Consider the following 27738-nt stretch of genomic DNA (forward strand, 5'->3'; position numbering starts at 1 on the left):
AAAACTGGGAATGTGGCCTAGCTTCCGGCACAGGCTTGTTTGTTAATCATAATTATAGAGCAGGTTCGTTTTTTTGCAATTCAATTAGTTAGACATTTTTTTAACAAAAATATCCTTAATGTATAAACAAATGGGACAGGTAGAGGAATATTGTTTTTGGTTGTATGATTGTATGAGTATAAAAGGTTTCATATATGCATGAATTATGATTATATAACTTTATGAGAGTACAGGAACATAATGTTTATCCAAGCACTTAATTACAAAGTGAGTTTGTTTATATTGCAATTGTAAATCTATAATTTCTAAAGTAAGATGATGTCTTATTAAGTTTATCTATGTGAACAAGGTTGCCAGCCATAACTAGTATCCGCAAAGAGCCATATCAGATACATTTAAAGTAATTCAATGTCAAAAATTGATTGCATAGATTAGTCAAACCAAACATCGAACCCGGATACTATTACTCATAACTGTTAATAAACCGCACATTTCGCTCCAGGAAACTACACCCAACCTCATTTAATTAAAAAAGAAATGTAAGTAAAACAACTAACAAAAGAACGGAATCTTTGCAATGCGACAATCGCCAAAAAATGTTGATTACACCGAAAAGCCCACCCTACGCCTCAAAAAATGGCAGCGGATAAAAAAATGTCCTAAAACGTCATTACGGGCATAGCTCCGGTGTCCTCGGGACATATCTCCCATACAAAATACTTTAAGCGGAAACCCCACACGCATCAAGACTTGACAATAGGAGGTACATCTCACAATCGACAGTAATAAAAGCTCCGAGCGCCCACATTAAAATCTTATCCCTTTCTTAAATAAAAAATTCACGAAAAAATAAGAGAGAAAATCCACCCCCCTTCCCCCTATTATACAGTGGAAAACGAACCCCGACCCACCCTCCGCTATTACAGTTCAAATCCGCACGCGGCGACCGAAGAAATACCAAAGAAATTCTAACTTTAGCGTCAACACAACAAAGTTACTATTGGCGTGTAGATTTGAAATTTGCGCTTTTGCAAACTGCACCGTATTCCATTTGGGGCAAAGTTGGATATCGTGCAGTAACGGATTGGTCAGTGGTATAGAATATCGGGCGTAGTCGTTAGAGTATTTGAAAATGAGATGCAGCGTGGGTAGACTGGGGTGGTGAGGGAGTTGGGGGAGCAGGGACCACTCGAAATCCGAATTACCGGGGCGTGTGTAATGATTTTCCCGGGGAATTATGGACGGTATCGGAAACGGCATAGATGCCTCTTCAGAAAGTAACTATTACTCGTTATGTCACCAAAAGGGAACTATTTGTACATATTTATTCTAATAAACGTTACATAAAAACAATACCCACTCTACAATTAATTTAAAAATGTTAAGTTACATATGCGAAATCATATATTATTATTTTTAAATTTCGAATTTTAAAATAATGTTCCAGCATTTGCTTCTGATCCGATTACGTGACCGTGTGACGTATTAAATGGTGTTCTCCAAGTTTACGGCACCTATGTATACCTATGTACCTTTATACGAACACATATGACATATGTCCTTTTACTGATGAAACAAAGTAAAGAAAAACGTTCCTTTTTTAAAAATTGAAAACTAAACCAGTGTGTACTCCACACGACTCCCAAGCAGTTTGTGGCCAGAATGACAAATGTGAAATAAAAGATAACCGTTACCGAGTGCAATTCACAATCTTGCCTTGCAGGGTGAGCGCTCACGCCGCCTGTACGTGGTCCAGATAGTCGTGATGATACGACATGGAATGATTTAGATAACATATTTGTTGGTACACGAGTTAGATGCCAAACTACATACTGTCAACTTTGTTAAGTTCAATTTTCACTGCAATTTCTTTTATAAATAATAATTAACCTGGACAATTTACACACCGCTGTCCCAAACTAAGCAGAACTTATGTTATGGGTACTAGATAACTAATAGAAACACTTACATATATTTTTTCAAATATATATAGAAAATCCACAGACCAATACAAACCATCAGATTTATGAAATCAATTCTTTGAAATAAATTCTTACGCGTGTTTGTTCGTACGAGGAGTCGAACCCGCGGATTAGTAAGGCGGTGTGCTAAATCATTGTGGCCGTAACCGGCCGTTGTTCTTTTGAAGAAGTAGAATCGAGTACTTGGCCTGATGGTAAGTCTTACCTTTAACATTGTCTAACTCAGTCGTTACAAACAACATTGTAAATTTCATAATGCCTTTCATGCATGGCTGTAAAAATTATTTGTCCTGTAATGTTAAGTCATATCAAACCTCAGTCTTCAAACTTCTGGCGACAGAATGGGCGAGACAAAGGTACCCGTGAATAACGTTGTTAAGTCTCTCTAAGGTAAATCAGTATTTCCAGAGTTATTATTCCTTGTTTCTCCTAATAGTTTGCCTGATTTCTCATAATAGTTGACATCATAAGTAAATTTTTTACTGTATAATCCATATACCTTCACGATTTATACTATAATGCCTGCGCAGACGAGGGATAATTCATAGTGTTCAATAATTACATAATCTCTCATCTCTGTTATTTAAAAAATATGAACTGCACTTTCAATAAAGTTACTACAAAATTGAAATACTAAATGTTTTGCCAACTACTACACCGATTTGGATGAAATACGACAGTTCCGGAGTTTACTCAGACGGAGTCAAAGGTCATATACATGTATTCTTGAGATAATGTTTTATGACAACTATAGTTTACGATAACAAACAAACAACAATGTATCAATTAATTAACTTTATCGTGCTCGTTTAATTGCTGGCCAGTAAAAAAGTGTATATATCATATCAGGTTCATCTATAAATACTTCCCATGCATTTTATGTTTATTGGAATTAAAAAATAAAATGATTAATAGCTATGTTCCATCAATACGATTTAAAAATACTACATTCGATTTTCAAATCCCGAGACGGAACGAACGAAAGCGACCCCGAAATTGCCGGCCGCATTCACCCAGACAAAAGCCCTAAACACACCCCGCGAGCAAAAAGAAAAGCATTTCCATCCCATCCCCTCCTTCATTTAAATTTCCCGCCCCAGAGTGGGGGCGGCGACCGTAGGGGCGGCTTCCGTACAACAGAGACGAAACTTAAAACCTCATAGAAAAGAATGAGACGGTCGTATGTCCACCTGTTGCGTCACGAGTTTCATATTTTCGCGACGAATTCTTTTTTCGTTTCTTACCGCGTTCCAAAGGATTTGAATGGCGCGCCCGCGTGCATGCGTACTAGGGTTAGGTATCGAACGTTATTGACGTACGCGGAGCGACGCTCGCCGTTCAATTCTAAGAGCTAGTGGCATTCTAAATTCAAATTTTAATTTGCACTATATTTTTGGCGGATGTTTGGAATAGAGTGTCTTACATGCTATAATAGTGACCAGATCTGGGTTCGCTCGGAACTTGTAGGACATTTATAGGGGTTTTTTATTTTCAATAAAATGCCACCCATGTTATTCGCTCACTACAATGCTTTCTTTATAGGTCATAGATTTTTTTTAATTTTTCGATAATTAATACCTATTGTAATATTTTCAATACACATACAAATGATATTATTACTTTAAACTACGCCTTAACATTTGTATCCAACATACCTAAATAACAAAACAATAGCATACTAAACAAAAATATACAAGAATAAACATTTACAAGTAAAAAACAATATTAACATATCAACAACGGACAATGAAGGAAACAATTATTACCTATAGATAGGAAGAACAAAATAAATATTAATGAAACGAACTTTTTCACCCGGCCAACCATTGGTATCTCGGAGGCAGGATGAAGACAGAAATAAAAACTGTTTGTGTTAGCGTTTCCGGCGTCCAGGGTTCGAATCCAGACACGTGTGGTTATTACGTAGAAATAATCCAATAAAAATATCTTGGACGATTAAATTTCTATTTGGAAGACCAAGTTGTTTTAATGCGATCGAGTAAACATTCTAATTTGGGCGTGTACGGTGTGATTATACTTATAAGATAACTATTCAACACTAGCTTGGAGAGAGAAGAGATAATAATAATAATAAAACGCTTTATTGCAATAAAAAAAAACAAATAATTCTAAAAAAGAACAATATACAAATATGCAAACAAAAGCCTTATAGCTCAAAGCAATCTCTTACAGGCTACCTGGGATATAGAAGTAAGGGAAAGGTAGATGGAATTAGAGGTGAGGGTTGGGGAGAAGTGTCGTTACGGAATATAAAAAAAAATAAGTATTACTATTAAAAAAGTTGATTTGAATAAAAAAAATCTATTCTATTCTGTTCTGTTCTGTGGGAACAGACCCCATTGCTACCAGTGGAAACTATGTCAATCCTGGCGTATGATATAGTTTGACACGTTAGTTGAGGATCATAATGACAGTAATAATGCCTGGACAATTCACACAGCGCCATATAGGCCCAAGCTAAGTAGAGTCCGTGTTATGGGTACTAGACAACTTGTATAAATGTATAAATTCATGAATAAAAAAAATATTAATACATACATATTATACCAAGATCGATACTAACAAGCATACTCATGAATACATATATTTGTACCGTGCAAGGAATCGAACCTGTAGACAACGAAAGCAACGCGGCGTAACCGCTAGACCTGATGTTGATGTTGAACAATGATGTTGACAAACTCTTTTAAAAAATATAACAAAATACTTCATATATACGTAATATTTATAAAAAAACACAGGATCTTTTTTATGTATAAGTAAGTAATGACCGCGAATCAAATTAAAAAATATATTTCATATAATCTTACTGTCTACAATTCTGTTCTACTGTTACCATATTTTTACAACAAATTATAATTATTTATATCGATATTACTCACGCTTTCACGTTCGGGGTTGCCCGTCTATAAATAGTCGTGTTTCAGATGAATCACAAGCACTTACTATAATATTAAAATGAGCTGAAAATATTTTAAAATGTTTAACGAATTTTACACTTTAAGTTAATGCCATAGAATCCATTTTACTATGTCGTTTGCCTCTGTCTTACGCAATATTCACAATAAAAAAGACTTCTGTTTTTTTATTATGTAACTAGGTGTACCCCGCGTCTTCGTTCGCGTGGATTTCAAGTTTTTATTATTATTTTTTATTATACTATAAAATTTCTAACATAAAAATAGAGAAGTTATTTCTTATAAGATTAGCTATATGCAAATAAAAAAAATCCGTTAAAATCGGTCTAGCTATTTCAGAGATTAGTCAAGAACAAACAGACAGACAGATAAAAAAAAACACATTTACATTATTTTTATGTAAGTATCATATATGCTTTCAGATGCATTTAATGAAAAGCTGTTTATTTGAAATTATTTGTATATTGCCGTTCCAGCCAACAAGATGATGACCCATCTGATGGTAAGTGGTAACTGTTGCCTATATGTATATATATGACCAGCATACGGTCTACGGGCATCACGTTATAATGTACCCGTGATACCACTCATGCGTGCCCATTTATAAGACTAAGATGCCATGTCTCTTGTATCCGGTAATTTCACTGATTAATCACACTTTACAACCGAAACATCTTACGAAGTAATCTGCCTGGTGGCTGAGAAATATATGTACATCTGTGCACGCCAATCTCAAAAACGGATTAACAAATTTTAATGCAGTTTTCTCACATACATACCATGATTCCTGTAACATTTCGCGTTTGTTTCAATCGAGACTATTAACAAAAAAAAGTTATAAACAAAACTTTCAAATACTATGCGTAAGAAGTGTTAAGCGAATTATATAATTAAAAAAAAACATATACAGCAGCGTAACAAGGCAATCTATATCTTGTTGACATGCGTTAACACACGTATGACATATATTACTATAGATAACATATCTATATATACTGTTTTGGACGTTTCTACATCTGATTAGTGAATCAATACTTAAATATTAAATAATATTTGATATTGTTTTTAAGATTTTTTTATGTAATTGGAATCTCATATAAACTGGAATTTAAATTGGACGGGAGAAGTATAGATAAAAAATATTATTTTTTTAAATTGACAGAATATATTTTAAAGAAATATGATTTCATTTAAATCAGTAGATAGCAAGGCGCTATAGCGATTGCATCATAGTCACCACGACAACTACCGAATGAAATCGAAAAAATCGAAAGGAAACAATATTTTTTCTATTCCCAATACATAGGGGCAATAAAATATATCATCATCATCATCATCATCGCAGCCCGGAAGACGTCCACTGCTGGACATAGGCCTCCCCCAAAGATCTCCACGACGATCGGTCCTGCGTTGCTCGCATCCAATACCTTCCAGCGATCTTGACCAGATCGTCGGTCCACCTTGCTGGAGGCCTTCCCACGCTGCGTCTTCCGGTCTTTTACTGCCCCAACGGCCATCTGTCCTACGAGCTATGTGCCCTGCCCATTGCCACTTCAGAGTCGCAATTCTTCGGGCTATGTCGGTCACTCTGGTTCTTCTGCGGATCTCCTCATTTCTGATTCGATCACGCAGAGTAACTCCGAGCATAGCCCTTTCCATTGCCCTCTGAGTGACTCTGAGCTTGTTGATGGGGCCCATAGTTAGCGACCATGTCTCTGTTCCGTAAGTCATCACTGGCAACACACGTTGGTCGTAAACCTTCGTCTTAAATATTCGTATTAACTTTCGTCTTAAATAACATATATCCAATATATTAAATAAACAAAAAAAAAATCCCACGACCCATGTACTACCGCATCCCCCCGTCAAGCCTTTAGCTGAAACAAATGTTATAAGGCAGCAAGCAACATCAAGTACTTCCTCAAAAATCTAGGATCCAAGCTATTGCAAGCACATATAAAAAAAATACCAGGATCCATATGAAGCAACTGTACGAGAGTGACGTTGATTGTGGCCGCCGGATGTTTGTATATCTATTTGTTACTTGTTTAATTTCTTACCAATTTTTTAGTTGATAGGGTTTTTCTTTTATTTGTTTGTTGCTAGCTACCCACCTTCATGAAGGAACTAGTAGCCAAAGGGGGTGAAGTATCAATTTCAATATATTAGTATTATAATATTAATTCATATGTATGTTAGTCTATAAGATATTTATGACTTGGGCCCAGTAGCCTGAAATAAAAAGTAATCCAGGCTCTGCTTAGTTTGAGATTAGATGGCGCTGTGTGACGTACCTTAGGTCATTATTATTATTACAGTACTTTTCACTTGTAATACTTAGTATGAGTTTGAAAGAACATATATGTACTTAAAAAAACCGATAAAATCAATCACAGATATTGTATACGACACGTAATATGCGATTTTTCTGCAAATTCCAACACTGTCACACACTTGTAGAATTCTTATCACAAGTGATAATGTATCTGGGTCAGGTATTGATTTTATTTCTGCTGTACTCCGAATGGTAAAATATACATTTTAGAATTTGTTCCTCAAGAAAGCTGATTTTTATATAAATTATAAAAAAAAATCTACACGACTGCAACTAAGACGGGGTAGTCAGAGGCATTGTCATTAATTGAAATCATTAACAATATCTATTAATTAGACAGTAGGGGTATTAGTAAAATTATTCAGCCATACTTCACCCTTTAACCAAAACATATATGTATAAATTATATTACTGTAAAGTTTCATCAAAATCCGTTCAGTAGTTTTTACGTGAAAGAGTAACAAACATCCACAACTCCATCATAATTCCATCCATACTCACAAACTATTGCCTTTATAATATTAGTTATCAAATATATCTATTACAATTTATAAACATGACTTACCATAGATACGGGTAGGGGATGCGCTCCGCCATTGGGATAAGGGTACGGTGCCATGAGGTAGCCCATATTGAAACTTGCGGCCGGATGAGGTTCAAATTTACCTGAAAAAAAAAAACATCATCATTAAAAATGCAACCTTATTGCAAATGCTTCTGGTGTTTCAGGCGTCCATATGCTACGGTCACCTTTTACCATTACATTGACTGTGTTTTTGCTACCATTGTAAAAAAATCGAATTATAACTGTATATTATATGGCCCATAAAGTTGCTCGAAATAAATATTATGAAGAAATACCTGTAATTCTTCGAAAATTTAAGGGTATATTAAATATATACCTATTTTTGTGCCTTTTTATAAAACTCAAATTATTTTCTTACTCAATCAATTAGCTAATCTACTTTTACTTCAATTTATGTTAAAAAAATGTAATATTTTGACTGTTATGAATTTATGCTTTGTGACGACGATGAAGACGAAAGTTATATGTATTCTTTGCCCATAAGAAAATATTTTTATTCTTATTATTAAAAATATAATTTTTACATTTACAACATTTTACCGTTTGTTTGTTTGTTTGTTATTCTTTATTGTACAAAATATTAATAGATACATATGTCTTAAAAATAAATAAATGGTACAATGGCGGACTTATCCCAAAAGAGGGATTTCTTCCAGTCAACCTTTGAGTGACTGAAAGGAATTGTGGAGTGGTGGATACAAGTACAATAAGAAAATACGCGTCGAAAAGCAATATATATAAAATAATAGTAAATCTAATAATAATTTTAATAGAAGCATAAATAATAACAACAAAATATAAATACATAAATACACATAAACATATATACATATACACATACATAAAATAAAGAGAAAATATTATAAATAATTGGAGTATTAAAAGAGCGCAGACTCGGAATGACCCCAGAGCTTGCAAAGGCGCCTTTTAAGGGTGCTAGTCGATGGCGATAATTTAATCTCTGTAGGTACCGTATTATTGTTATGATTATTTTCTGTTTACCTAATGATTATCACTAAACATATATAAATTATAAGGAAGTTTGTTTATAAGGAAACTTAAAAATAGCAGGTTAACGTTCCGGAGTTACTTGCTACAATATTTCCTTAATTTTTTGTTTCTACATTATCTAAATTAAAAACATTGATACCTGCCAGTTACCAATACTTAGTGTTTTATTAAAAACCAGTTACTAAGAATATCAAATTGGATAGGTTTATGGTTTTTATAAACCATTTAAGTCGATACTTATCGTAACGTTACGTAGCTACCAAATTGTTATATTCGCAATTGCAACGGAAATAGTCTATACGTAATCACAAAGCATTAAAAATTATGTTTCAAATGAGTATGAAGAGAATCAGGTGAATAGCTTCTCAAATATAACTTCAATACAGTTCATAGTATCTATCGAAGCCTTGTATAAAGTATTGTTCAAACACCTGCAGCCTAGCCGTTCTGAAATAAGGCGTGAACATTCACCCGTCAATAGACTTTTTTTAAAAGTTTAATTGTTTATATAGGGATCAGAGATTATTAGTAATTCAAATAAACTTACTATAAGAACTTTAAAATAGTTTGTTTGTTTGTTGGTAACAATTTATTGTACAGTAAATACATTTAAATTAACTAAAGATAAAACGATCTTAAAAAAATTGGTTGTACAATAGCGGACTTATCCCAAATGAGGGATATTTTCCAGTCGACCTTTGATAGTCATATCAGTGCCTTGCCAACTTATGCATAATTCCATTATCCGAAAAAACGATTTACAATGTAAACATAGTAACTAATAATTCACGCAGTCAGAGTACTAGTATCAACTAATATAAACTTCTAGATGAAATGTTACTTGAACTTAATCGAAAACGGTTTGCTGCCGTCGACGGGATAGACTAACTGCAGAGGTGGAAATTATACGGCGAAAACTAATTTGCGTGGATAATTGCTCTCTCCCAGTCTACCCGAAAAACCTTCAGTTTTCAAAGTTCGACGAACCTAATTCTGTGTACGATTTAGTTTGGTGTCGAGTCCCAATTAAACTAATAGTGATTGTGATATAAATGAAATTAGGGAATATTATGACTAAAGTATCCATATAAAATAAAACTTAAAAAATTCGTCAAATATTATCATTTAAAAAGTTAGATATATTATATAACATTTCTTGATTCAAAATTTTTTTGTATGTGTTTAATTATATTATTTGAAGGTCCTTTATGCATTTAGGTAATTATAATATATTTTCTATTTTCAACTCTATATAGCAATAAAATTCATGAGTATTCTGCACATGAATTTGAATGACCTGGATTACCCCTGATTAATTTATTATACCATTACAAAATTAATAAAATTAATATTTTATTCATAAAGTATAACTCATATAAAATATTAACCGGAATTCTTTTCTAGTCTATGGAAATGGGAAAAGCCAAATGTATATCAACGGACAGCTATGTCATAAATTTATCTGATTGTACAAAAATAAAAAAAACGAATGTTAAGCATCGCCGTGGGCGGAGCTCAGTAAATTATAGTTATAATAATGTTTTTACATGTGTTGGAGAAAATACATTGTATAGAACTAGAAATATTATTTATTCAAATAAACTTAATACAAGCTCTTATGAATAGTCATATTTTTATCTAGTCTAGTCTCAAGAAGACGGAGAACGAGAAAGACACTTGCGTGTTTTAAAATATGTAGGCATAATATTTTTATTTATTCGACTCACGCTATTTTTTACGTCATAATACCGGATTGACAATCGTTTACCATCAAATGGTCTGTAGGATGTGATGGATGATAATAGTAATGGTATTATCATCCATCACATCCTGGATCCATATAATGGTATACTCGTCTGCTCCAACGATTTACACTGTCGGGGCATGTTAGATGAATATGAGGTCGGGTCAGGTTTCATCCCGTTTCGTTTCTTATAATGACTTCTAGGGTAAACCGACTGGATGTCAACCTGACAGGGTGCATTGCTAGCAATGGGGTCATTAGTCCACATACTAACAATCCCATCCCCACATGGCCCAAAGAATTGCAACCTACCATAGCAGTATAAAATTGTAAATTACTTGTGGTACCTTCCTATAATGAAATAATATGTAAATCTAGGCGAAACTAACACTATGCAATAGTTCTAATAATATTATCCTTTGTTAATCTAGAATGTCATCGTACTAAAAAAGAGCAACAACATGGAAACATCCGTCCGTCCGTTTATAGGTTACAATTTTAAACTAACAATATGGGAGTAACAGATTTTACTACCGCGAATGCCACTCTCGGAACTGAGTTATTTATTTTGGTTTGTCATTGATGTTTCTATCAATTTGTTATAACTTTTTTAGGTTGAAAATCGGTTGAAATGAAAGAAAAACTAAAATTCCGGGAAAATACAAACAGGTTAATCGCAATGCACAAACGAAAATTCTGGAAACTATTTTTATGGACTCCAAAACATAAATATTATGGAAATTAGAATAAAACATTTAAAACCAAGCTTTTACTGTTGATTTTCCAGTTGTTAATTTTTTAGCAGTACTAGATGTGTGATATATAAATAAAAAATATATATAACTGGATCACAGTCCTGTATACGATGCAGGAAAAAAAATATACCAGGGAAAATATTATGGGTATATTTTTTATTAAAGTGACAGAAATACAAACAGTGATAGTTAGAATTTTTGTTTGTTTGCCTATACCTTTGTAGGCGCTAATCTCAGAAACGTGCACATTAATATATTGTTATAAGATACACTTATACAATTTAGTATTTGTGTTATTCCAAACGGTTTAAAAACAAAAAACTTATACGGATACGAAGTTGGGATCTCAGCTAGTATACAATGTTAATTCCTTCTTTTTCGATTTTATTCTGTGTATATATAACTGATAACGAATGGTCAATGACGGATGTAATGTAAGCGGTAAGTCGCTTCGCCTTTTCAATTTGGATGGGACGACGCGCGTGCAATTATTTTGATGAGTGTCTGCCTCGCCGCTAATACACAGCTAATGGGACTTTGCACTTTGTTTTAAAGATTATAATATACATACTGACTATAGTAGATACATGTGTTTACACTGGAACAAGTGATCTTGGACACTGCGGTTTCAGAGAAGCTTCCTCCCGCGTACGCTTAGATTGTGGACCGCATAGTTTTTCTCTAGAGATTACACCACACACCACAACAGTGAAGTCACAGTCATCACATGTATATTGTGATACACATAGTATCTCGAATTCATTGCCATCACTGGGAAATAAGGGTATCATACATCACACATTTACTAGGCAAAGCACCGGTCACAAGAGCACTGCGCACATTAAACCATACGGCGAAGCAATTAGATCTGTTTTCTTGTTATCTGAATGAATTCACGAAGATCGCTTTATCTATTATAAGGTACAACTAATTTAAAAACAAAATGTATACTGGCTATGACCTGTAAAATAGCTGTAAGTGTGGAATTAAAATAAATAAATGCCTTCCTAAAATTTCACTACATATGTCATCTTTTGATTCGAATAGATCTTGCAGCTCGGTAACGACTTTATGTAAAATCAGGGAAGATTTTACTACTACTAAATTATTTATTTTAATTTACAAGTCATAATGATTCTTTCAAAATATGACTGACATTAGAAAAATGAACGAAAACACATCCAATTTGCTTGTGTCAATCATTTAAGGAAATATGTTGTTTTTGTTGTATGCCCACGTTTATCATCGAGATAATGGGCGTTTTTATTTCGCTGCGATACGGTAATTAATCATATCGCCTTTGGAATTAGTTTTCTGAGAAATTGCATCGACAATTGACGTGCGTTAGATAATATGGACAGAGATTTCTCAACATTAATAACGTACGTAATGTACAACATTTAAAAAATATAATATACCTATCATATACCTGTGCCTTGGGAGAGGCCTATGTCCAGCAGTGGACTGCAGTGGGCTGACATAGACATATTCGTAAATAGTTAATCCGTGAGCGTAGCTCAATCTAAAATGTAACCTTAGATAAAAACATAAATAACATGTAAACTGTACAAAAACGCTCTTAAATCAATACAAATTGAATGACAAATATCTTAAAGTTATGACACAAGTAAAATAAAACTGGTAAGTAGTAACATGGTATCTGGTACAAGGTATAGGTAGTATTCATTATCTTATTGTTATCTAACTACACACACTTAGGTATGACTAGTTGTTACCCGCGACTGCGTTCACGTGGAATTTAACTTTAAAAAAAGTAGCCTAATTTACTCCTTATAACATTAGCTATCTTCGAGTGAAAGTCCCGTCAAAATCGATCCAGTCATTTCAGAGATTAGCAAGAACAAACAGACAGACAATAAAAAAAAAAACATTTTTGTGTATATAAATATCCGTTATATAAAATATAAAAATTACAAACAGTCTAATCTAACCGCCAATTAGTCTGAGCGATTGTCCAAGGGTTCGTTCGAACTTCGGCTTAAGCTATTACAGTTTCGATCTCCGTCAGAATGTGACAGTGAATTCATGTGGGATGAAACATTTGTTTTCCCTTGATATGACTTTAAGCGATAGTACTACGAATAGATAAAACATTTTCAATCCCATAATCGAGCCTTTGACCGCGAAAGCATGACAACACAAAATTATTCTCCCATAAAATACCATTTCACGTGCCACGTTTCCACGAACATCCGCGGTAGGTCCCGGTGCCCTGTACAAATATTGACCCGCGCCGCTCAAACCCATGTAATATGTAATAACGACAAACGTACACACGTTTTTTGTATGTACACGCTGCTGTGCGTCTTTCTGGTGCGAGTTCAAATCTACATCTGCATATAGCTTCGATTTAAGTGGATATTATTTTATACTAGCTGTGCCCGCGGTTTCGCCTGCGTTAAATTTGAATATAAAATATAGCCTATGTGTTATTCTGATGCATAAGCTATATTACTGTAAAGTTTCATCAAAATTTGTTCAGTTGTTTTTAAGTAACAAAGATCCATACTTACAAACGTTCGCATTTATAATATTAACTAGCTACTCGCCCCGGCTTCGCACGGGTGTATATGTAATATATATATAAACCTTCCTCTTTAATCACTCTATCTATTTATAAAAACCGCTTTAAAATCCGGACAAAAGACGGACAGACAGCAACAGCGACTTTGTTTTATACTATATATAATGATATATTATAATGATGAGATATAAAATTCTCATGTCAAAATGTTAGTTACAATACTCCTTCGAAACGGCTTAACCGATTTTTATGAAATTTTATATGCATATTCAGTAGGTCTGAGAATCGGCTATTTTTCATACCCCGTCATAAGTGATAAGGTTTGTTCACACCTAACATTTTCACCTATTTTTTATGTTTAGAGAATCTTGTTATTTTTATTTTTATAATGTGGCATTAAAAATACAACCTCAATATTTCACCCTTATACCATGAATAGTTATTTTTTAATAACGATTTTAATTTATATGGCAAAACACACTACACTTCGCGGATTTAATACCATGCAGTCAAATGAACTCGTGGCGGTCTTCATATCAAGGAGTCATTGCAAAGTTTTTAAGTTAGAAATACTAGATACTAATCTAATATAGGTTAGATAGATGGATTAGATAGAGATTTTTTGTGCTGTTCATGTATATAGGCGACGGTTACCGCTTAGAATAAGATTATCAGAAGGATTGTTACATAAACAAATCCTTATTGCCACAAATATTTCTTTATATCGTTACTGTATACGTAACCAGTAATTTTATATAATGGGAAAGTGTGTAGGAGTTAAAATCGGCAATACAATAACTACTCAACGTGGGGGGGCTTAGTCATGGGTTCAGTTTCGCGAGTTGTGTCTTTGCAATCTTATACCCTACTTTCGCACTAGTACGCTGGTATTCATACCATTTTGGTTTTTATTATAAAAACCTTGGATATGTCATAAATGTGTAAATTGCAAGCGACAACACTAACAATTACAAACCAACAAAATCGTATTGACACTCAATTTTTATGAGCAAGTTGTAAAATGAAATTGTGTTAAGACGTAATGTCACCAAAAACGGTGAATACTCTTCGAAAAAAATTATATAATACTATACTTTTACCCGCCAACAAACTTCATCCATGTCACCGAGGTAAAGTTAATAAGGAAATAAAAACTAATGCTTGACCATCTCAAATACTATTTATATGTGAGTAGGTACGTAATTTATATCTTTACATAGTCTGTCGGCTTAGATATTTTAAACTACGCAACAGATTTTAATGCAGTTTTTCGCAACAAATAGTCATTGAAGAGGAAGCATTATATGTATAGGAATTTATATATTATGTAGGAATACATATACATCCGTGCGCAGTCAGGGCAAGTAGCTAATTTAATTATACTTTGTAAAGTGTAAAACATGACAAACAAACAATACTAATCAGATAGTGTCTCATTATCAAACTAAGTTAGGATTGCTAATCCATAAAAAAAGTCGGTAACACTAAACATGTGAATGTTGCTTGTGCTGTGTTCTTGTTACGGCAATGGAGGCATTATTGCTGACGCCAGATTTCTGCACATAACCCATCTCAATATTACCAAGATTCATGGCGGTTTTTACATTCGAAATTGTAATTATGTCTCAGTTATCCGACGTGAACATATCATCAATCATTCGAAACAACAGTATTTCGTATTGAAAATTTAATTTATAATTTCACAAGTACATGATATACATACATATTATATTCCATCAATGTAAGTGTGAAGATTTTTTTACAAATTGGAGTTGTGTCATATCAAAATTTAAAGAGGACGATGGAAGATTGTTGTATAACCAACAATAATTTATTTATTTATGGCATAGCGGTATTTTAGCAAATAAACATACACATGAATAACAACCGCCATTTTAGTCACCTACCCTAAACTTAATATATAATTGTCATTGTAAACTCAGCAGCTGTGACTTGCAATTAGGTGTACCTACTACCATCTCACAGAATAGTATACTTTTTGCATGTTACATTATTAATAGAATATTGAGGATTTTGCTCAATTACCCTGAAATCATATTATCAGATCCTGAGTTAAAAAAACGAGCCCATCTTGAAGGTATATCCTTCTAAACAAAAAAAAACTTGACAATCTGTCCATAATTGAGGAACATATCAATGAACACATTCGTACCATGAAAATGTTCCATTTTGTAGTCGGTATACATTTTTGTAAGCATCTTATCACTTTAATGAATGTATGCAAAATCAAATTGAAATGTATTTTAATGTTTAATATTAAATTGTAATTTTGTAAATGACGAGGTAAATGAAACCTGTTTTACACAATAAATAAATCTGAATCCGAATTTAACTTATTTAAAACAAGAAAACTGTAAGAATCTCATTAACGTCGTAACGACGCAGACTAATTGTAAACGCATATCAAGTTCTAATTAGGAGCTCAGTATAATGACATAAAATGTTCCCTAAATGAACAGGTAGAGACTCGGTGGTCTAGCGGTTTAGCTTGACAATCACAATGCTTTACTTCCGATGTTCGCGGGTTTAATTCCTTGCAAAATAAAAACGTTTGTATTATGAGTATGATTGTGTTTATTAATCTGTGTATTTTCTATATATTTATGTAATAAAAAATATGTCTAAATATTTCTATAGTTGTCTAGTATATCCATAACAGAAGCTCTGTATAACTTGGGACTAGATGGCGCTGTGTGAATGAACCACGATTATTATTATTATATCGTAAATGATACGTGACAAATAGACATAATGCAGGAAAGAGACGGTTCTATGATGTTCATACTGTTTATTGAAATAGCATTTTTCAATTTTTTTCCTTTTCACGCAACTTTCCAAATCATACATTTATTTATCCCTTTAATCCCACATCTTACATATCCTGGAAACTAGTAATATCTCCATTCTCATTCTTATATCCATAATATGGACGTATCAAATCTAAAAAAAAACAAGAATGCAAGTGTGAATTATGCTCATTTATTCAATACCAGTTACAGCTCTCAACTTCGTCTTCGTATTTCAATTGTAAATTATTTCACGAGAAAGTAATAGCGGAATAAAAGGAATGCTGTGACCGTAGAGTCGTTTATATACACTAGTGTCTCGCCCCAGCTTCGTACTGCTGTTAAATATTGTATTGTAATTCCCATATTTCTTATAAATATAAAACGGCCAATTATTCTCACTGATAATGTAGCTTTTTATAAGTGATAGATTTTCTATTACTTTCGGTAGAAATTTGATAACCAATAGAGAAACTCGTAACGCTTCCAGTAGAGGTAGTCAGGTTTCCACACTGAATTTTTGTGGTTTCACACATGCTAATGGTAGCGGAAACGAAATAAATATATTAATTAATGAAATGGACTCACCACAATAACACCTTTTTTACCTAATTCGATAAATTATACAAAGCTTTTTTAACAGTTAAGATATTTTAAAAAGTAATAAAAAGAACTATTTTATACCATCATTTTATCTCGTATGAGGTAGCCAGAATCATTGACAAATAATGGCATTGTGGTGAACGCAACACTAAACCTAGGTTACCCTTAACCCTTCCGTATTTCGTACACCGAAAAATCGATCAAAAATATAAATTGACAAACAATTTTTTTTCGTTTCGGCCAGATTTGAACACGCGACCTTTTGGGTTTAAGACATTTAAGTAAAACACTAAGAGCATATTACGCCGACCCCAAATAAATGGGATGAGGAAGAATCAGATGACGATGACTAAGAGCTCTATGCCGTGGCTCTATCTACAAAAACATATTATTAATCTAAATAATACTAATTTCAACAAATAACGAAATAATACATACAAATGTCTTCACTTCTCATAATTATAGAATTTCGTTATTAAAGAGTCGCGGTTGAAATTCATAACAATTATCAAACATTAACTAGGACGCTCATATCCCCATCAGCTATCGCACAAAAACCTTACGAGTCCTTTAACTCTGTACATGTCAGTTGCATTATAGTTTTTTCCCGGGTCCGGTACCGCGGTCGTGTTGAGCTGATCAGATTAGGCCCGTAACCGGTTCTCAAAAACATCCCGAGGTAAAAAATAACGAAAAAAAACAACACTAATAACAACAAATAACGAGGCGTTCGGACGCGCCGCAGGAATGTGAACGTGTCGATGATGTGTGAGAAATTATATCGATAAACATTTCCGTTTGTGTGTCCGTGACAAAATTCGCTAAGTATTTGATTTGGATGGACGGTGCCAATAACAGAAAGTTAAGTAGAAAATCGTGTTTAGAGCTGGGAAAATAATGATTGGAAATATTCGTTAGTAGGTACAATTTACAAGTTAAAGTAGCTTTTTGGGGTCATAAAATGAAATTATTTAATTGCGCAATATTAATAGAATAAATTGTTAAGAAAAAGTAATTACTCATCCAACAAGGCACGCAATGATGTCCATCGAATTTCATAACCGATACATATAATTGTTTTTATACACAACAAATTCTTATATGTTATAAATGTCGCTAAAAAACATAAATAAATAATATTTTTAGGGTATCAGACTCACTTTAAATGATATTCTAAGATGATGACAAACTTATTTCTGATATTTAGCGACTATAAAATTGAACTGAACCTCAATGTCTTTACCAAGGGGTTTAATTTTAATAGATTTTAATTAGTTCCAAATCCAAATCTATAAATATTAATTTTAATATATTTGCGAATTTCAAGGACATTCATATGCATTTGCATACGAATATTATCAATAATAATCTAGATTACTTTATCTATTTATCCGTGACGTAAATGTAAATAAAGGATAAATAAATAAAGCAACAGCGAACAAGTTCAGTTTCCTTATATGTATATATTATATATATTTTCAATCGACGTTGAAATTTGAATACAATAAAACTACATGACACGTCGATTATTATACTACTGCATATTTATCACACTGAGATGCAGACAGGATCATTGGACAAACATTCCACGCGCTAAGAAAGCAATCTCGACAATGCAACTTCTTGAAATAATAAATGTACATGTAGATTATATTTAATTGTATTTTAATTTCTACAAATATTTACTTAACATTAATTCGAAATTTTTATAAAGAAATATTCCTAGCAAAAACGGCCTTTCGTTATTAGTAAGTAAATTCTTATAATACTTCTTTACTAAAGCCTTTACTAATTTTTCCTATCTCAATCAAGTTTTCTAATACTATACAGAAAAAAGAAAAAAGTGTAGATTTCTTTCTTTTTGGACCAGAATAACCAACTGTGAAAATAATACTTAATACTATCCATAATAGTTGTAGTAACAAAGACAATTCTACCAATAAGCATATCCACTTCAAGCTAAGCAATAACACCTAATAGAAAAAAAATATCGATAAAATCTCAGATAACGCCCAACACTAGCCAGAGGTGGAGCCAGATGAAATTATACGAAAATATTGTAACGATAGTGACAGATGATTATAAGCTGGCGATAAAACATACATAATTCTCACGTAATGGCCTCGAGCCGAGCCCCGGCATTAACTCCGGCCCGATAATTCCCACCTATCGTGCTCACTTCCACGGAAATCAATTTCACATCACTAGCGGTTTACGCGTAAGTGTCTGTAAGTGCTATTCGGAAAAACTGTTTCATTGTAAACGTGACTTTGGTATTTTTAATTTATTCGTACACATATGGGAACCAAACATACGTCAGTTCAGAAGGACACTTACTTGTACAATAGCGAATGGTAAAGAAGGTAACGGCCCTCTTTATGAGGAGTGGTTGTCATTATATAATATATAGGACAACGTCACCTCACGTCACGTAAACTACGGAGTATGGAGATATAGCATAATATTCTTTTTGAATGGCAACGAATGATGGTTCACATGATGACGAGGGATGCCACACAGCACCAGGTAGACCATGACCTTTTTTGAGAGAATATAATAATATCACAGATCGTATGTTGTCGCTCTAACTGCGAGGCGTCCGACGCTACGTTTGCTAATTCGCGATTTCTATTCTATATTCTATTCACTACCATATCTCACCCTTCAAACCAAAACAACTTGCAAAACATACTGTTAGCTGTAGACGTAAGTGATATAAAGGTATCAACGCATTTTACTTTGTACATTCCACCTCTGGTTGAATGAAGTATTTTCTATTCTATTCTATTCACTACCATACCTCACCCTTCAAACCAAAACATTGCTTCCAAAGGAAACTGTTAGCTGTAGACGTAAGTGCCATAACGATATCCAGGCATTTGACTTTGTACGTACATTCTACTTCTGGTTGAATGAAGAATTTTTTATTCTATTCGCTGCCATATCGCACCCTTATTCCCATTTCCCAATATGGGTTAACTGCCTGACCTCATGCTCATCTTATCAAGCTCAACTGGTACCCCGTCAGCGTTAACCGTTAGCGCAGGCGAGTGCACCATTCCATTATCATCCATTAAAAAACCAAAACAACCAGCAAAACAAACTGTTAGCTGTAGACGTAAGTGACTTAAAGGTATCAATGCATTTAACTTTGCACTCTCTACCTTTGATAATGAAGTTATGAAACTTTCAAAACAGCGGGAACTGTTTATTAATAACTAATGATATTGAATTTTATGTTTGTGCGATTAATTTAATTTTGATTATTGAATTAAATTGATATTTTTCCTTTTGACATATTGGGTCACAGTAACCATCATAGGGTTATGACCTTAAAAATTTCGACTTACAATCAATTTGATTTGATAAATCACTTAGCAACTCCTAAATGATGGATTAAAAGTATAATTCTGACATCGAGACTGAGTAAGTACACAAGTAGTAAGTAATTAAGGCGTGTTTACACTAATACATAGTTGAATAAAAAAAAATTGTTACTTCATCCTTCAGTATGAATTAGTTACAAAATTATTAATAAGCTTTATCGGGTCAACAAAAAAGAATTATTAATAAAGTATTTTGTATCTGGTAGCATTTACGACATCAATTACTATACTCCAGTAAACTTAGTCCGAACGTTTAGATTTAAATACATTTATTTGCCATACAATCATTCGTTTTAAGACCCGATTAACTATATAAATGTGTACTAAATACGACAATTGAAAAATAACACGTAACTAAATGTAGTCAGTCCAAGTAAGTGAAAACTTTATGAATAAATATATAATTTAATAAAGAACTAAATTATAGTGAAACATAAGCTTGCAAGATGAATTTGTCAGTTGGGGCTAATATTAAAATCATAAGGAGCAGACTACTCACATCATACACAACATAAATATTTAGTACACTTAGTTCATTCATAAAGTTCTTACTTACAGAAAAAAAATTAAGAGGCTATCACGTCTATTTTTTCTATTTATATTGGTAAATAAAAATGCGACTTACCGAAAACAGGACTTAAGTCCGACTTTACCGATAATTTACCGGAATAAGGCTCGCCGGACTTCTCCTGAAACAAACAAAACATATACTGTAATACAAATGTAAAACTACACACGGTGCTGCTCGCCAGTTCTCTTACTTGAACTCGGCTTGACAGTCTAGATATAAAAAACTTTGATCACGGCATAACTTGATAACAACTTAATCTATTTTTTCTTTCCAGTTCTTACAAAATTAAATATTAACAAAATGCAACTGAAAATTGGAAAACTAGAAATAACTTAGAAACTACTTCTACTGCATGTGTTTTTAAATACGCGCATTTAATAAAAATGTCTGTCTGCGTAATCAATAAAATAGACATATATATTATATTAATTGTTAAATTAATTAAAATAATGCTAAATACATTAAATTAATTATGTGCAAATGTAATTGTTACGTAATAATTCATATCAATGTTTTATTACGCATTTTATAGTTATATTTACATTATTTTATTAATACATAGAAATAGTAATGTGTATATCTATATACTATATTTAAATAAAGATTTAGTTATACCTAATTATTGTAGCAAAATAAAATAATTTTTGTGGTAAATTGGTAAAACAATATTATGTACTTATATTCTTTCGGCACAGTACGTCATCTTCTTCCATTGATTCTTATTATGATAATAATCTCCGTCATAACTGAGCTTAATATCCTTTTATACATATCATCTTTCACACAATCCATTCATATTTTTTTCTTATCATCCTATCGCTTTCCATCCATCCACGTTCATAAGTATTAAGAGATTTTATTACTGTAAATGCTCAATGCTATTCGTTTAATAGACATTAAACAATTATAAATTAATATTTTTTTTACAATTGTTTAATAAACATATATGCAATTGTTGTTCCTAAATAAAAATATATTTTTACAGACTGTAGACATCATTGCTAACTCAGAGAGCATCGGGGCTTAGTGATCCACTACACCGATTAAGATCGATGGGTCGTGAGTTCACGTCTTATGGCCGATGTCGTAAAACTTTGTCATTTGTATTGCTAGTTTTTCAGTAATTGAAATAATGCACTAGTTATAACAATAAGCACACTATTCCATATTCATCCAATAAAACCCTTTGATTACCCTATCTGAGATAACAGTCGTGAAGGTATTATATAATAAATGCGAAAGGATTAAAACAAAGCAACAAATGTATCTCGTAAAACAAAAATGTAGGTTACTTCCGCTGTGATTAATCCAAAAACGATATATCCTCAATGTGCAACTATTATGGAACCAATAGAGCGTTTGAAATTCCGACACCTCGTCGTTATTGTTTGGGGACTATTCTGTGATCACTCGACAATCTTACATTTTCGAGTGTTATTTCATAAGTTATCATTCGCTATCCTTTGGGGTCGCCGTAATATATTATTCGACTCTTTTAGCATCTCGTTATTTAGTCCAAAGTCCATTCATCTCTTTTCTGCCTTATATTATCTTTTTGTAATTTCTGTAACGTGTAAGGTATAAATAAAATATCTATTATTTTATACCTTTATGAGCTACCGATATAGCTATTCCAGACAACCTTTCTCTAAATAAGAATACATGCAATGATAATTACATCTATTCTTTTTAGAGAAATATCCATACTTAAATAAAAAAATACAGAATTATACATTAATTTAAAAAGTATAAATAATAGAGTTTGTATAAAAATAAAAACATTGAAATTATGTCTATCTAAAACATTTCTAACGTTTCTATTGACCACAGAATATACCCTCGAATACTTGTGTCTATAGTGGGGTCGTAATTGGATGAGTCCGAATCAGTTTACCCCACTCGGACGTGTTTACCCCAAATCAATGATAACGGATTTCCCCAATTTAACGGTAATTTTTTAAGCGAGATTACGTAAGCGTACCTGTTTATATGTTCAAATTCCAACTTTGTGTAACATATTTTAATATAGGGATATACTTATTATGGAAATATTCTCGTAAATTCCAGAATAATCTTTGCTCATGTTTCACAAGGATTTATACACGAAATTATAAATTATTTTAAAATTGGGTTGATATTTAAAGAGAATTATAAAAACGCACAAGCAGATTGCGTGAGAAAGAAATAGAAGAGTTGTTATCGTTAATTAAGATCCACAATACGACATTTCAACGATCATATCAAAATCACGCAAATATATATAAAGTAACAACAAAATCGATTCAGTATAAACTCAAAAAGAATAATTAAGAATTAAAAAACTAAATAAACCTTACGATGGATTGAACCAAAATATGTAACTAACTGATAATAGCAAATACTATATTTGTTTATTAATATACATTAGTTAAAGGAGTATTAATACGAATAATTTTATGGTAAACAATGTATTATTCTCTAAACTCTCTCTTTAAAAATAAGTACTATATTTGTTTGTTTTGACATGACACTGGACTCACGACATTTTTAAAGCGGGAGCTTATTACTGAGCTCCGGTGACCCACCCACATTCACCATTAAGCAGGACCATTCCATCATCATCCATAAAAAATCTTTTAATGTATTTTCACAGGTAATTCGAGCAATGGATTCGAATGCATTACAAGCTGTGAGAACAAGTCCTCCTGCGCACGAAGTCACTCCTACATTAATGACATTAATGACGGTGCCCGACGCATCGACAATGTAGGGTTGGCAGCGATAACAAAAATAGAATCGACCAAGCAGTGAACCTGTTAGAAATGTAGTGTTCCGTACATGTTCCAAGTCTATAATTTTTATAATAGATTCTCACAATCAACATGAAGGTCCATCTGAATGTGAATTGCAATCATCGTCTATCTGTGTAAGTACATGCATCGCAAACATCATGATTTTTGTAGCACAGGGGACAAACGTGCTTGCGACTCGCCTGATGGTAAGTGATTACCGCCATCTATGAACACCTGGTCTAATACCATTACTGGAATGGGACATCCGTGATACCACGTATCACAGAAATGACGTCATTATCTGACGCACCTTTCTCATGGGATAGTACCTCTCGCATAAGGTAATAGTCCACAAGGTATCGAATTCAAATTATGCCTATATTTATAATAATATAAAGTGATTAATTTTGCATTTTAGTTATCGTTACTGAACTTTCTTATGACTTTTCCCTGCCTAATATTATATGAGATAAAAAAAGTCTGTAGATTTTATCTCGAGGACGGACAGAACAATGCTATTGAAAAAAAGCAGAAGCCGAAAATAGCCTGTAATGTTTAGCAAGTCTAAATTGCTGTGTTAGACTGACACATTACAAATTTTAGTAGTTCGTTTTATCAATTTTGCTTCGGAACCCTAATAATGAGTTGCAGTATGCAGTAACAGGTTTATAGCTAGTTAGGTGAAAATATATGCGTAATACAGGAAATTCATAAATTTGATGGTAAATAAATTTTAAGACACACGATCAGGTTCATGATAATGACAGTGCTAAACCAACATATAATGCATTCAGGGTTGCCACCAACGTTCTTCTAATTTCAATATTTATTTGTTTTCTATGTATTAAAACGGTCAATAGGTTGAAAATAATTTCACACAAACTGAATCATGACTAAGATTGTATATATTGTTCTGGGTGTTATGTAACGTATATTATAAATTATTTAAAAAAAAAGTATTTAAGTATTTATATTAGTTGTCTAATAGCCATTAATGAAGTTCAACTTAGCTTACAACTAGATGGCGCTGTGTGAATTATCCAAGTTTATTATTATTATAACTCTCCACTTTCCCAATACACTCGACAACCCTCAATCTTAGTGCCACTACAAACGGTCAATGGAGCGGACAGTTCCCGCTTGCGGGCACCAATTACAGTGCCTGACCCTCGAGGCAATTTCCTGATTCCTATCAATTACCTCACCTTGTTTAGTGAAGTGACAACCCTGGCTTTGTGGCGCGCCAGGGTTTTTTGTGGGCGAACGTTGATTAAATTCTTGTTACAGACCACTTTTTTTTGTTCTTGACATCTCGATGATTTAATATTATGTCATAACACGTTATATTGAACGTTGTATAAAAATTAATTAGGGGCATCCTTTATGGCGTCTTCGGTAAGTGTTATTATATTTTAAAATAACGATTGTTTCTTAGAGTGATGACAGGGTAAGTAGAGGTAAAATAGTTTTCAGAAGGTAATGCAAAGGTGTCATAGACATGTCATTTTTTCAGGTAAAAGATAGCGTATATGATACGAACTATTTTTTTACATAATTCATTAAAATCTGATGAGCCGCTTAGATGTTAACAAACAGACAGATACATTCACATATATAATATTAATATGAATTCTATTAATTTAGATAAACAAATATGTATCATTTTTTTATATTTTTTTATGTGTCATATATTATAAGATATATATAATTGAGAATACAAACCAATCACCATGTAACTCAAAATCATAAGTATCAACCTAATAAACTCACATATATGTACAAGATAGTAAAAAGCAAATGAAATTACATATTACGTATAAAAAATAACCATTTCAACCCTTTGACATATGTATGTCTGGTAGTCTAGATCTCATGATAGAAGTAATTAAGTCCCTGCGGCGCAGTTAATTGATGTTCAGCGTGTCATAAGATCGCGGGTTCGATATTCGAACAAAAAGACAGTTAATTTACATTAACTGCGGTGGTTAATTCGAGACTGTCAAGATCGAGTGCGGGATACGATTTCCGTGGCGATGTGTTAAGTGTGAAATTGATATATGTGTATAAACTAACAAGACTTGTATTAAATAAATCTACAATCTGCGAGTTGTACTAAGCAAACATGCTGTTTACAGACGAAAACAGTGTATTTGTTACACATTAGAAGATTATATAGTTTATTTAAAATTAGTTCTAAATCACTCAATTTTAGTACAGTTTTCATTGTCATCAGAATTTTGTCCGAAAATGATTATGCACTCACTGGCTGTTTCCCGCAATTTCGTTCGTGTACTTCCTTTTAATTTTATAAATATTTTTTCATCAATTTAGTCTAAACTGCTCCTTATAACATTGGCTATCTGCAAGAGAAAGTCCCGTCAAAATCAGTCCAGCCGTTTCAGTATTTTTTATGTCTATGCGAGTGTACTGCTTGTATAGCAGTACACTCAGATCAGACAGAAAAAATCTTATTAGATTATTTTTTGATGAAAGTATTTCAAACTGTTAGCGTAGGCGAGTGCGCCTTTCCATTGTCATCCATAGATACCACTACTACCATTAATTAACCATTTACCATAAGGCGAGCCTTATGTTTAGTTTCTATCTATTAACTTCTTCTTTTTCGTCCTCACCTCTTCACGTTACAAGGATAGGCTTTTTTAGTATTGATTTCTATTTATTAACGGAATAAAAATACAGCTGTACAGCTATAGGTTACCATGTAAGCCCGTAATTACAGACCTATCGTAACTGGCTTCGACATTATCTTAACCATGCTCTATTAATTATCTTTTTTTTAATACGTATGTCCGTTTTGTTTAATTACTGTCCTTTCAAGTGTCACTGTTAATTACCACACTGTGTGTACATGTCATGATTATTTTTGCAAATAAATACTTGTGTTTTGCAATGCGTAGCGTATTTATGGATGCAGAGCATAAGTGACAGATGACAGTTTGAGAATAATAATGTTAATCAGTAATCGCTTAATACTCGAAATTCGAGCATAATTAATTTATTATTTTAAGGTTCTATTGTTAAAGACTTATAAGCATGTTCTGTCAAATACATGGTAATATGTGTAATTCTTTTTTTTTTATAGATTTAATTAATTTTATTCATAATTTATAAGTATTAGTGCGAAATTACATACACCTCCTTTCGGGCAATTTTCCTAAAACTAAAAACGAGTACAAAGTTTTTGCTTAACGTATTAATGTAATGATAACGCAGGATAACTCACACAGCTCTATCTAGTCCCAAGCAAAGCAGGGCTTGTGTTATGGATACTATGTGATGGCCGTGACTCATGCATTGCCACTTGCGTAAAAATTAAATGTCAAGCGAATCCTGTAATTTCACTGATGTATCTTTACCCTCTGCTTGAAACACAGCTGCAGATGTAAACTGCAAACACAGTAGCAAAACAAGATGCTTGTCGCCTAAAATAGGTATGACTAAGGTCTGCAGAACAATTTTTATAAAATATACTATAAATTAGTAAAGATAGTATGACTAGTGTAAATATAATGTTGTAATATAAGAAGTACTAAGTAAGCATAGGACGCCACTTATTTCCACTCATACAGGTTTATTAAAATTAACGCAGAAAGATGGTGTGTAACTCGTAATAATATAAGAGATGGTGTAACGAATGTGGACCTTACTGTCTACCTTATACATATCAGTATACCTTTATTAA

General features: G+C 32.9%; 1 protein-coding gene across 5 annotated transcripts in view; it reads right to left on the reverse strand.

Annotated features, from left to right (window-relative positions):
- LOC131851284 (protein pangolin, isoforms A/H/I/S) overlaps positions 1–27738 on the reverse strand; it is a 152732-nt gene that overhangs the window by 65695 nt on the left and 59299 nt on the right. For all 5 annotated transcript variants that reach the window (XM_059201778.1, XM_059201786.1, XM_059201770.1 and 2 more), the window contains exons 3-4: positions 21319–21382; positions 7822–7922 (exon numbers count right to left, since the gene is read on the reverse strand). In XM_059201778.1, the coding sequence (XP_059057761.1) occupies positions 7822–7922; positions 21319–21382 (165 nt within the window). The remainder of the gene's footprint in view (positions 1–7821; positions 7923–21318; positions 21383–27738) is intronic.

This window comes from Achroia grisella, unplaced genomic scaffold, assembly GCF_030625045.1.
Source record: "Achroia grisella isolate CSIRO2021 unplaced genomic scaffold, CSIRO_AGI_Agris_v1 utg1174, whole genome shotgun sequence".
In the NCBI taxonomy this organism is placed as follows: Eukaryota; Metazoa; Arthropoda; class Insecta; order Lepidoptera; family Pyralidae; genus Achroia; species Achroia grisella.